The sequence below is a fragment of the Magnolia sinica genome, chromosome 2 (assembly GCF_029962835.1).
Source record: "Magnolia sinica isolate HGM2019 chromosome 2, MsV1, whole genome shotgun sequence".
In the NCBI taxonomy this organism is placed as follows: Eukaryota; Viridiplantae; Streptophyta; class Magnoliopsida; order Magnoliales; family Magnoliaceae; genus Magnolia; species Magnolia sinica.
In genome coordinates, this window is record NC_080574.1 from 108,644,192 (window position 1) to 108,656,774 (window position 12,583).

Genomic DNA, 12,583 nt, shown 5'->3' on the forward strand with positions numbered 1-12,583 from the left:
TCCCCACAGAAGAGCAAACCACAGAAACTTGCAAAACTCAAACTCTACTGAAATAATGTGGCCCAGGTGAGCATTGCATCCACCAATGATTCCTTTTAATTTAACTGAATGAAATTTTCTACATCGAATTACCACTCTTCATCCAGATGCCCCAAACATCTCGAGAGCAGAAAGGAATTGAGAATCCCTCTCAAGAGATCATAGACTCAACAGATTCCATCACTTTTTCGGGTCTGATCGTATGTGTTGAGAAGTTTTCATTGGAAAGTTTCATTTCTCTGAAATGCCCTCTCAATGAAATACACAGAAATTGAAGCAGGCAATTTGGTGGCCTAACTATCATTTTCCCTGTAAATATTACCAACAACATTATTTGATGAGTGATGCGAGCATAACAGGGTATCCAGCTCATGAGGTAAACTGGTCAGTGCACAACTCCTGCATGAGGGGAGATGGTTTCTTAGTCCGATATGTACTTCTCAGTCTTGGCCTAAAACAATGTAATCCATGTTATAAAAATTAAAAGGGGGGGGGGGGTGTGGTTTGGTGGAGAACTTCACTTCGTCTAACAAGAGCTTCTTGCATCACTAAAATAGCTAACCAGTGCTATTCAAACAACATTACAAAATGGAGCAAAGCTCTCCCAACATCTAATGAGAAAAACATCTCCTGTGAACTTTCCTTCATTCCAAAAAGAAACACTAAAGAGGACACACTAAAATTCAACTCCTATGAGCTTTTCCTTCATTCCTCTCACTAACTTTGAATGTGGGCCGGAAGTTATTGCAGATGAGCATAGTTCTCAGCAACTAACCATCATGAATTAGATGGATTTAAAAATGAAGACCCATGGTTGGAATAGTTAACAAAATTCAGTGTCGATTGGGAAAACCATCACTTACTGGATTTTCCCTTCTTGCCAGCTACTCCTCGCCCTCGAGCAGGCTGAGAACTTTTCTTCTCCTGAGCTCTAGGACGTCCACGACCACGTGCAGGAGCTTTCTTCTCCTCAGCCACAAGCTTTTTGGCACCCCTACCACGGCCCCGACTAGAAGCTTTTCCACCATGCCGCCCTTTCTTGACTTCAACCAGCCCATTTGCTTCCTCTTCACTGTCATCATCACTTTCCTCTTCTGAGTCTGATGATGAATCCTTGGACTTCCTTTTCTTAGAATTTGCAGAAGCACTAGCAGCTCCTTTTTTCGTAGTTTTCTTTGCAGCAGGTTTTTGGCTTTCATTTTCTTCCGATACTGCAGCAAGAGTATCAAAGAAACCTCATTTCTAGGGATGACTAAATTGAGTTCCAAGATAAATAAATAAATAAATACATAAACCTTATGAGAGAAATACAGGCAAATGATATCACTTGAGTCAAATAAAATTGAAAATGTTCCGAGTGCATACAAGATTGACTATTTGACTGTTTGACTTTCACAGGGTTTTTTTTTTCTTAGTTTATTTTCACGGTTATATGTACATTGTGTGGGAGTTTCACCCAATCATCATCATCTAAGCCATATCCCAATTACTTGGGGTCGGCTACATGAATCTTGTTCCACCATTCCACCTTTAGTTAGACCATGGGTAATCAAGTCTTTTCCTACTACCTCCATCCACATCCTTTTCGCCTTCCCTTTGCCCATTTAGAGCCTTCAACTTGCACCTACTCAGTCCTAAACAGCTCAATTTTTTTCGTCTCCATTGCACACAACCAAACCATCTAAGTCTACTTCCCCCTTTTCTTATTACCTATTGGTGCTACACCTTTCAAAAAATAAAATAATAAAATTAAAATTAAATAATCACAATTGGTGCTACTCCTAAGTTCCCTCAAATGCATTCATCTCTAATTCTAACCTTCCTCATCTTGCCACTCATCCTCATTTCAGCGACACTCATCCAATGAGCATGTTCTTCCTTAACTGCCCCAACATTCTTTCCCATAGTGCATAGCTGGTCTTCTAGCTGTCTTATAAAATTTCCCCAAATCGGTTCACCCAATCATCTTCAATAACAAGAGATCACGTGATCATAAAATTGACCATGCAAATGGAGGAATTACATCATAAACAAACATAAATTGCTTTTGTAAAACGTCAACATACCTTCAGCAGGAGCTTCACCATCTAAAATTTCAAGCTGTAAAATGAAGAGCACATCAAAAGCTATTTTACCACTTTATTGACATAAATGAGCAATCACCATTATAAAATGTCCATTAAATCACATTTGAATGTATGAAGGAAAAAAAAAAATCTGCAGAGAATAGTAGCTAATAAATACAATGCAAAATGAGAATTTGGAGTGAAGGATTCTAACAGATCAATTAGCAACGTATTCATGACAGGATGACCAACAAGACATGCATGAGCTGTTTGCCAAAATACTAGCACACGGTCATTTTTCGTCTGCAATGTCACCGCAATGCATGTACCATGCCATCTCACATCTGGTCATTTTCCATCTGCAATGTCACCGCAATGCATGTACCTTGCCATCTCACATTTGGAGGGAGGGAGGGAGGGAGGGAGAGAGAGACGCATGGTCATAGTTCACCACTATTAAGGTAGTTATTGCATAAACTCTACCTCCAAGCAACACACCAGCTATAGAAAGGAGGGCTGATGTCAGTCATCGAACATTTGCCAACAAATTATGAGAAAAATAAATAAACCCTACCGCAATGCATGTACCATGCCATCTCACATCTGGAGGGAGGGAGGGAGAGAGAGGCGCATGGTCATAGTTCACCACTATTAAGGAAGTTATTGCATAAACTCTACCTCCAAGCAACACACCAGCTATAGAAAGGAGAGCTGATGTCAGTCATCGAACATTTGCCAACAAATCATGAGAAAAATAAATAACCCGACCTCAACCGGCTGGGACTGGGCTATGATGACAGCGATGGTATGATATGATGGCTAAGTATAACAGTTCATACACCATGCACACTGACCATCATGTCTTGTACATATGCACTATTAAAACCGTGAAAATGGTGGGCCCTACAGTACATATGTACTCCCAATTTCTGTCCTAAAGAGAACAAAGAACCTCCACCAACCTCTCTTAAAAGATTGCAGTGAATAGGTGATCCACCCGATCCAACATTTTGAAGACAAAATGCACATACTAGAAATCATCCTTTGTCTGCTTCTCACATGGTAAACAATGAGCACCTTATCCCTCCCCACCAACCAGCAGAAGATGATTATCATTGCACGGCTTGTATATGACCAAATCCTCGTCATCGGGACCAATTCTCCTGTTGGCCATACCCAAAACCAAGGATTTGCAGAAAAACTGAAAAAGCAATCTGTTCTTTCAAGCTGGCAGTTCCACCTATCCCTCCCATCGAAGACTTATTTAAATATACATAGCTGCTCCTTGGTACTTGGGGAAGGACAGACCAAATCACTTGATTCCCAGACCAATTATACAATTGAGAAACCATAACATCTTCCTCTAGAGCCACCAGTTGCAGTTAGTACTTTAAACTAGGAGATTTTTCTTAGCGCCAGATCAGTTTAGCGCCTTGATCTTGAAAACGAGAAGATGGTTTTCTTAGTGCCACATCTAGGATATGTTTTTCTTAGCGCCACATCAATTTAGCGCCTTGCTCTTGAAAAGTGGGAGACGTTTTTTATGCAGGACATGAAATTCAATTATGATGTGCAAGATTTTCAGGCTTTAGATCACACTAATTCAGAAACAATTACACAAAATTCCACATCCCACACAAAAGTTCAAACACTCGATCAAGGGGAATCTCATGCAGATCCAAGCCTACACGTGCTACGGCCGGATCAGTCAAAATTATAAACCAAACAAGAATCAAAGGAGGGTAAATTCATCTACACATGCACAGAAATAATTCCCCCAATCCAAGGGATTCAGAAATTTCAATTCGGGGAACCCTAAGGTTGAAGAAAGGGCATAAAATTAGGGATTTGAGTAATTTAGGATTAGGTTTAGGGATTTTGGGTGAAAGAGGAGTGAAAGAGAGGAGAGAGACAAACCAGAGAAGTATTGCACGTATGGATAGCAGCAATGGCCCAAATGCACGTGCGTGTGATCCCAGTCACACGTGTGTGGGGCCCATTATTCAGAAAAAAGGCTACCTTGGCCCTGGTCGCCTAGGGATGGACTCCAAAAACCCCCAAATCTCATCTCGATCCGATGCACGGTTTGTACGTGGTGCTCCGCCGAAGTTTCAGCCCTCCTGCTGGGCCAGATTCTGAAAATCTGCTGTAGAGAGAAAAAAGACTGCAATAAAAGATGGATTTGAAGCGTGAATGATTGTAGGAGGAGAAATATGGATGCAAGAAAGTGGGGGTGAATCGGGATAGGTGTGGCTTCGCACCACGGTAGTCAGTCCTTCGAGAAAGGGAGAGTTTCACACTCAATTGAATCTCCACAACTCAGAAATTTAGAGAAGCAAAAAAACGTAGCAATTTTATTAATCTTCATTGAGAAAAAAGACTACAAAGGGTGCCTATTTATAATAAAACCCTATAGCCCAAAGCTCGCACCATGTGCGTAGCCTATTACTTGGCGCCGAAGTAATATAAAATAACAACTAATTAAAGCAAATCTAAATCGTCCATGATACTCCTACTAACAATAATAAGCAAAACCCAAAGTACTAGATTAATTAGAATAGTGTGTCACGATCATGAGAACTCATGGTGGGATTCACATGACTATCAGGTCCATTCCAACAAACCAAAACGCAGTCCTCTAACTAGGAGACTCTCCCTAGACGTCGTCATCAATCCAGATCGATTGTGGGGCCCTCCTCCTTGCGTGCGTGCATAGGATGGCATGCGTGTGCGCGTGATGTCCCCATCAGTTTTCCTTAGCAATACATCAATTTAGTGCCTTAACTTGAAAAGTGGGAGATTTCTTTCTTAACGTCACATAAATTTAAAACCTTGATCTTGAAAACTAGGACATGTTTTTCTTAGCATCAGTCAATTTAGTACCTTAACTTCAAAACTAGGAGAGGATTTTTAGTTCTTGCTCAAGGATTTATTTGTGGGGAGAGGGTTCCAACAACCTCATCATTTAAATTAAGGTAGGAACTCATATCTAATCACTCCATCTGCTTTGACTGAACTTGAATTGGTTTAAGATCATTGGACCACAGTGTCTAGCATGTTTTCTTTGTTATCCTCCTTTATGGTCATGACCAAAGATGTGATGGAATAGGCAATATGTTGGGTAGCCCCATTTTCCTTCTTCTGCTAGTCATTTACAAGGCAGAAGTCCCATCATGTCCTTTGCAAGTAACTGGTAGAGGACATTTTCTGTTTCCTCGACATCAAAAGGATATCTTTTGGCTAGGTCATCCTTCAAGCGTTTTACAGGCTGCTTGTTTGTTATTCCTTCTCCCATCTGTTCCTTGAGAATGACAATTTTTTTTTTAACCTAGATGGTTTGAGGTTCTTTCTTGGAAAGTTCTGACTTACTGTTCAAGGCGCTTGTGCCTTCTTCCTTACTGAAGGCAATAACCTCAACTTGAATCAATTCTTCAATGTTGTCTTTAAATATAAAATAGCCCTTGATGTATGGCAAAGAATTTGTTGGAAAAGGCAATACTTCATATTGCCGAATCTTCCTTCGTTTGCTGGTCGTTTACAGTGAGGGAATTGAATTTTATATCCGGCCAATAGTTGGTGGAAGATACTTTCAATTTGTTCTTCATTGAAGGTGTTTTTCTTTGCCTGACATTCTTTCAAGGAACATTTTACATTTAGATTTGGTGCCTTATGAGGGAGATGCTCCATTTCTTGTTGGCTTCGGAATTGGGGGATCATAACTGCCTTCTCCAAGCACTGGGAACAAGATTGCCCAATACAAGCCTCTTCCTTCATTTCGAATGTGTGAGCTATCTTAAATTCCCCTAAGGATGTAGTTCTTTTCAACCAATTGGAAGGTTGGCAAGCTTTTTTTTGTTGTTATTGCACATCTTGCAATGAGGTAATTATGAATATTTGCCCGCTGTTTGTCTCCTATAACTATTTTGTTGGTACTGGCCTCTCATTCATTAATTTCGCGAAATGGGGTTACACTTTCTGGGCTGAATTCGTATTTTGAATTTGATGTAAAAAGTGCTTGGCCTTTTTGTTGATTGGTCGGATTTAATGACCATGTGGCATGGTAAGATGACTTTTTTTTCTTCTTTTTTTTCGACATCAGAAGAGTTTCCAAATCGAGTTGTGGGTGTGGCAGATTCAATATCTGATTCTTTTGTTCTTTTCTACTCAGAATAGTCGGCTATATAATTTTCTTTAACTGCAAAGTTTTGATAGATTCGCTTCTCCAATTCGAGTTACAATTTCCATTAGCTCTAGAATCTTCTTGCTTATTTCTTTGACGAATTTGGCCATCTGAGGAGTTGAAGATGGGACATTCATGTTTTCCTTAATTTTTTTTACACATATATAGGCATTTCCCCTGTAGGATCATCATCACGATTTTGGGCAATGCCTATTATAGGTACATTGGTACTCACATGGATGCCTCCAATGAGTTCAGTCATATTTAAAGACATGCCCCCTATATGTTTGTTTGTATTTCGGGAATGTCCCCGACGGGTTCATTATCAAAGTCATGATCCAGTGCAACAACAATATGATTGCTTGCCCATATTTTCCTTTCTCCTCCTTGTAGGAGGTTATCCTCATGAGTATCGACAATCACTGCATCGAGTTTTGCCAAACTTCTAAGCACCTCTCCTTGTATAATTTTTTACTATGCAAGGTATATGTTGTCTTTATTCAAGATGATTTCTAAACTGACTCTTCTCCCCATTCTTCTTACCTTTCAGCTTCTTAACTTCTCGCGATTTTAGTGGTTTGTTCTTCTTTTGTTTCTTTATGTTTTAGACAGTGTGTGACTTAGTGTGAGCACAAATAATCTTCAAGAAGGTCCAGATGTACCGACATAAGTGTCTACTATTTGAGCTTGTGGGTAACCAGCCCTTGGCTGGTATTTACATCTCTTCTTCCAATTGCCTAGAGTTGATATACATCGGTTCAAAGCTTCTGGACTGAATGCACATAACATTCATTCACATATTCTTTTCTTCTTTATCCAAGACAAGGACATCAGTTTTAACCATCTCCTGTAATGTCTTTGAAGACAACAATCTTTACTCACATGCCCAACAATGCAATGGTATGGCAGTATTCTTGGTGGTTAGTCTCGCTTCTTCGTAGGGTCTCTTGCAAACCAAAAAAGTCATTTTTTTTATGATTAGGGATTCAGGAGTAATTTGATTTTTTCTTCAATTTGTTCAATGTCGAAATCATACTCCTTAGTCAAAAGTTTTTTTTGTGTGTGGTTTGATTTCTTAGCCAACCTGTCCTGAGAATTGGAAGTTTTATGATCCTCGCTTCAAATTTGAATAGCAAGAGTTGCTTTCTTCATTGAAGTCTCGCTTCCTTTATTATTCTTCTTTCTTTCTAGCAGAGACTTGAATGACGACTTCGGCTTTGCATGCTGTTTCCATAAGTTAACTAATAGTTTTTTATTTTCATGCTTACCATCTTCAACCTAAAGCTTAGAGGACATGTTCATCCTACACTTCATCCTGCACATGCCAACTAGATATTCTTGCAATAGATTTTTTGGGCATCAAATAGCCAGAGTACTCCAATGCTTTATGAAATCTCCGATCGGTTCATTTGCCCCATGATTCCAAGGTATTCCATAACAATAATGATGGCTATAACGACCACTGACGTTACCATTACGATACGGCCATAACGGTTGTTAAGGAAAAAAAAACATGTTTCGGCCTCATAACAAATTGTTAAAAAGCCGTTATGGGGCTATTAGCGGCCTTTTTTCTTTGTAAAGGTCTTTTTTTTTTCTTTTTTCTTTTTTTTTTTACTGCACTTTATTTAAAAAACGAAAAGAAAACTACACAAATGACAAGACAAAAGGACACCAAGGTAGCGACCCAAGGTTAAGCAAGAAAATCAATACAACAATCCCCCACCAGATTGGAGGAGGAGACCCATTCGAAGATAAGAGATTTAGCCCTAACGAAAACGCCTGCCGCCACTCTGGAAGAGTTATCAAAAAATCTCACATTCCATTCTTCCCATAAAGCCCACCAAACCACTATCAAACCCATCCTCCAAATTATGGTCTTGGCCTTGCCGAACCACCCCTCTATCGGCTTGGCCTTGTCGAACCGCTCCCCATGTCAAGCCGATTATAGGGAATCAACAGTACCCAGGAAGGGCCAATAAATACCTAAGCAGAAGAGAAGCTCAGTCCAAATCAACCTCGTGAACGAACAGTGAAGGAACAAATGCTCCACTGTGTCCTTGTCATCTATACATAACATGCACACGCTGGGAAGAACCAAGCTTCTGTTTTGGAGATTGTCGATCGTAAGGACTTTATTCCGCCCAACTAGCCAACCGAAAGTCGCATATTTGGGAGGCACTTTATAGTGCCAAACAGCACCAGAAGGACCCACACTAAAAGAGGATTCTCAGTTGCGAATGTTGTCATAGAAGGATTTGATTGTGAACATCCTTGAACTTCTGAGCTTCATCAAGGGAGGGAATGAAGAGGTGGATCCAATCTAGAAGGCCCGTTAACTCAAAGACATCGTCGTCCCGAAGAAAATGCCTGCATGGGGGAATCCAAAAACGTGGTGAAGCATTCCGCCACGAAAATGGCCGAATTTAGGGCCAATCAATAGTCCAGGGAAAATCGAGCTTCAAAGGAGAATCCCCAGCCCAAATGACTTCCCAAAATCTGATTCTAATGTCGTTCCCCAAGTTAAAAGCCACTCCCTCAATAAAAGTCTCTTAACCAATAATACCCCTTTCCAAAGGGCAGAAGCTCTATACATCGAAGAAGCCCTCGTCCACCACTCCCCCTCCAAACAACCGTACTTGCTTCTAATCACGATCTTCCAATGTGCATCCCCTTCCTCGTCAAAGCGCCACCACCATTTGCCAAGAAGTGCTAAATTCATGGCTTTCACATCATTAATACCTATTCCAAACTCCTCATTGGGTAAACACACTTCGTCACACTTAACCAAGTGAAATTTCTTCTTAACCTCTGCCCCTTGCCACAAGAAATCCAGTCTCAGCTATTCAAGGCAATGAAGAACCAAAGCCGAATACTTGAAAAGAGACGTAAATAATGTGTCCACCAAGCGATAGATGCATATTTTTCCAATTCGCAAGCATCGTTTCAAACATCTCTACCACCTTGTCCCACAAATGCTTAGCGGGCTAGCCAACACAAGGGGGGAGCCCAACAAACGTAGCTGGAAGAGAACCGATAGCACACCCGAAGATTCCAGCTAACTAATCTACTATCTCCGCTTCCATCCAACCCCCATACATCTTGCTTTTAGTGATATTCACCTTGAGACCCAACACCGCTTCAAAACATCGAACGATTGTTCTTACCCCATCCACCATGTCTAAAGAAGCATCACAAAATAGGAGCATATCATCCACGAACTGCAAATGCAAGATGGAGGGAGAATCGGTCCCCTCCACTGACGCAGGACATGAAATTTAAATATGATATGCAAGATGTTAGGCTTAGATCATACTAATTCAGAAAAATCACATAATAATTCCACATCCCACACAAAAAGCTCAAACATTCAAGTAAAGGGGAATCGGCATGGGTCCAGGCCTACACAAGATAGGACTGGACCAATAAAATTATGGACCAAACGATGCTCAAAAGGAAATAGAAATCAGCCATACATGCATAGTAATCGGTCCCTAATCCAAGGGATTCCCTAATTTCAATTGAAGGAACCCTAGGGTGAGAAAAGGGGCAAATAAATTAAGGATAATGCAATCTAGGGCTAGGGTTTATGAAAACTAGTATAAAAAGAGAGAAAATAAGAAGGAAAACCTGAATCAACAAACGTCCACGCGTGCGGACAGCAGCAGGGTCTAGTGCACGTGCGCACAGCCAGGCCGCACGTGCGAGCGGGGCCCTTTTCCCCAAACGGACTCCTTGGCCTTGGTCGGCCAGGGGAGGTCTCCAAACCCTCCAAGTTTTATGGCAATCCGACGTACAGTTGAGGCGCAGTGCTCCATCGAAGTTTCAGCCCTCCTGTAGGCCAAAATCTGGAAACTGATTGTAAAGAGGCAAACAGCTGCAAAACAAGCGGATTTGAAGCGAAGATGGTCGTGGAATGGATGAAATAAGATGGAGGGGCGGATTAGGATAAACGTAACTTCGCACCATAGTAGTTAGCCCTTCGAAAAGGGAGGGTTTCGCACTCACTTGAATTTAGCCCTTCGAAAAGGGAGGGCTTCGTACCCACTTGAATTTTTCCACAACTCAGAAACTTAGAGAGCAAAAAAACACGTAGAAATTTTTATTCAACTTCAATGAATCAAAAGAACTATAAGGGGTGCATATTTATAGGGAAAACCCTATACCCCAAAACTCGCGTCATATGCGCAGTCTATTACTTGGCGATGAAGTAAACTACAATAAAAATCAATCAAAGAAATTTAAAGCGTTCATGATGTTCTAAATAATATAAATAAGCAAAACCTAAAATATGAACTTAACCGACTAGTGGGCCACGATCATGAGATCCCATGATGGGCTTTTCTTGACTATCGGGCCCACTCTTTTAATCAAAACTCCGTCTTCTAACTAGGAGGCTCTCCCTGAATGTCGTCATCAAGTCAGATCGACGGTGGGGCCCTCCCTCTCCTTCCGTACGTGCGCATGGGGCGGCATGCGTGCGCGTGTGCGCATGATGTCCCCATCATCCACCCTAAATCCGCTAAAGAAACCCTCTTCTTTCCCATTTGCCAGCATACCACCCAAAGTTCAACTACAAGCAAAAATAGAAAAGGGGTTAACGGGTCTCCCTAGCGGAGGCCTCTAGAACTTCTGAAATAGCCTTTGGGCGACCCCTTGAGGAGGATCGAGAATAGAGCTGATCGAACATTCTCTAATCCAGAGGCGCCATTTAAAACCACATCTGACACACTGCATCATATAATAGAGGAAATTCTAGTCAACATGATCGTAGGCTTTTTCAATGTCCAACTTGCAGACCACTCCTTTTAATCCCCTCTTGTATCTTGAATTAAGGCATTCATGAGCTATAAGTGCATTGTCCAAAATCTGCCTACCCAAAACAAAGGCTCCCTAGTTATCTGAAATAACTGTACCGATCACTTTATGAACGCGCGAGGTGAGGACCTTGGATAGGATTTTGTATGACCCTCCCACAAGACAAATCAGCCTGTAATCTCGTAATGATTACACACTTGAAATCTTCGGAATAAGGGCAATGAAGGAAGCACCTAGCCCACTCGACAATCTCCCCCTGGCATAAAACTCAAACATAAATCGCATAACGTCATCCTTCACCACCTCCCAAAAGGTTTGGAAGAAGAACATTGGAAATTTGTCTAGATTTGGGGCTTTGTCTCCTCCCAAAGTGAGCACGGCCTCCCTAACTTCTTATTCAGTGAACAGAGCCTCAAGGGACATCGCTTCCTGATTCGAGAATCACTTAAGGGGCAGATTGTCCAACCTTGGTCTCATCCAACCCTCATGAGAAATTAAGTCCTTATAGAAGCCAATGACCTCCTCTACCAATAGATCCTTATCTTCGACATGACCTCCTCTATGAAAAAACTTCGTATTCTCGTCTCCTTGATCTACATGCTTCCAGATCACTGCTTCCACTTAATTTCATCCTCTTTAACCCGAGAGGCGTAATCTTGGATTAACTTTACCCACGCAGTCGATTCTACAGAAGAGATCCATCCTCAGCATTAGCATCGAAGGCCTGAGAATTTAAGAGAATCTATGTTGTTTGAGCTTCTCTATTGCCTAGGACTTGTTTACTCCATGCCTTCAGCTTGTCTTTTAACATCTTCAACTTAAAACATAACTTGAACCCCTCGAAACCCTCTACCTCGAAAGAGATCCACCAATACTTGATCAATTGATAAAAGTCGTCCACCAGAAGCTAGGATTGTTCGAATCCGAAGGGTTTAGGCCCCCAATTCTCAACTTCCACAGAAAGAAGCACCGGGCAGATTGGAATACAGGCCCCAAATATTTCGTAACGGTCATTATGGCCCTTTAACATAACGCTAACCACTGTTACCGTTACACAATCATTTTCGAATACCTTGCGTGTCTCGCTCCTACCAATTAAACAATAACATGTTTTCATCTTTGTCGAAGAAGTGGTTAAGAAACTTTATTTGTATGATCACCAAGAGTTGATGGACACTTCCGGAAGCATCGAATACCAATCAAATGTCATATCTTTCAGTGTACTTATAAAGAGACAATTTTGAAAGGGGCATAGGTGTTGTTTTGGAGAAGACTTCCCATCATAAGTTGGAAGATTGGGATTTTGAATTTCAAAGGGTATGCAACTTAACCTATTCATTTCGGGTAAGGAGGAACGATCACCTTTTCTGGTTCACTCGTCTTCTCTTATTGCAACATTTGCTCGATTTCCACCCACGACATTGGAGTCTCTTCTTCTTTGGACTCATCATGCCTTTTTATCTTGAATGTTCTAGCCTCA

The 12,583-nt window shown here is 41.2% G+C and overlaps 1 protein-coding gene across 1 annotated transcript in view; it reads right to left on the minus strand.

Annotated features, from left to right (window-relative positions):
• Positions 1 to 560: 560 nt before the first annotated feature.
• LOC131237364 (uncharacterized) overlaps positions 561 to 12,583 on the minus strand; it is a 130,410-nt gene continuing 118,387 nt past the window's right edge. The window contains exons 15-16 of the mRNA XM_058235083.1: positions 2,106 to 2,139; positions 561 to 1,250 (exon numbers count right to left, since the gene is read on the minus strand). Coding sequence (XP_058091066.1) covers positions 895 to 1,250; positions 2,106 to 2,139 — 390 coding nt within the window. The 3' untranslated portion in view covers positions 561 to 894. The remainder of the gene's footprint in view (positions 1,251 to 2,105; positions 2,140 to 12,583) is intronic.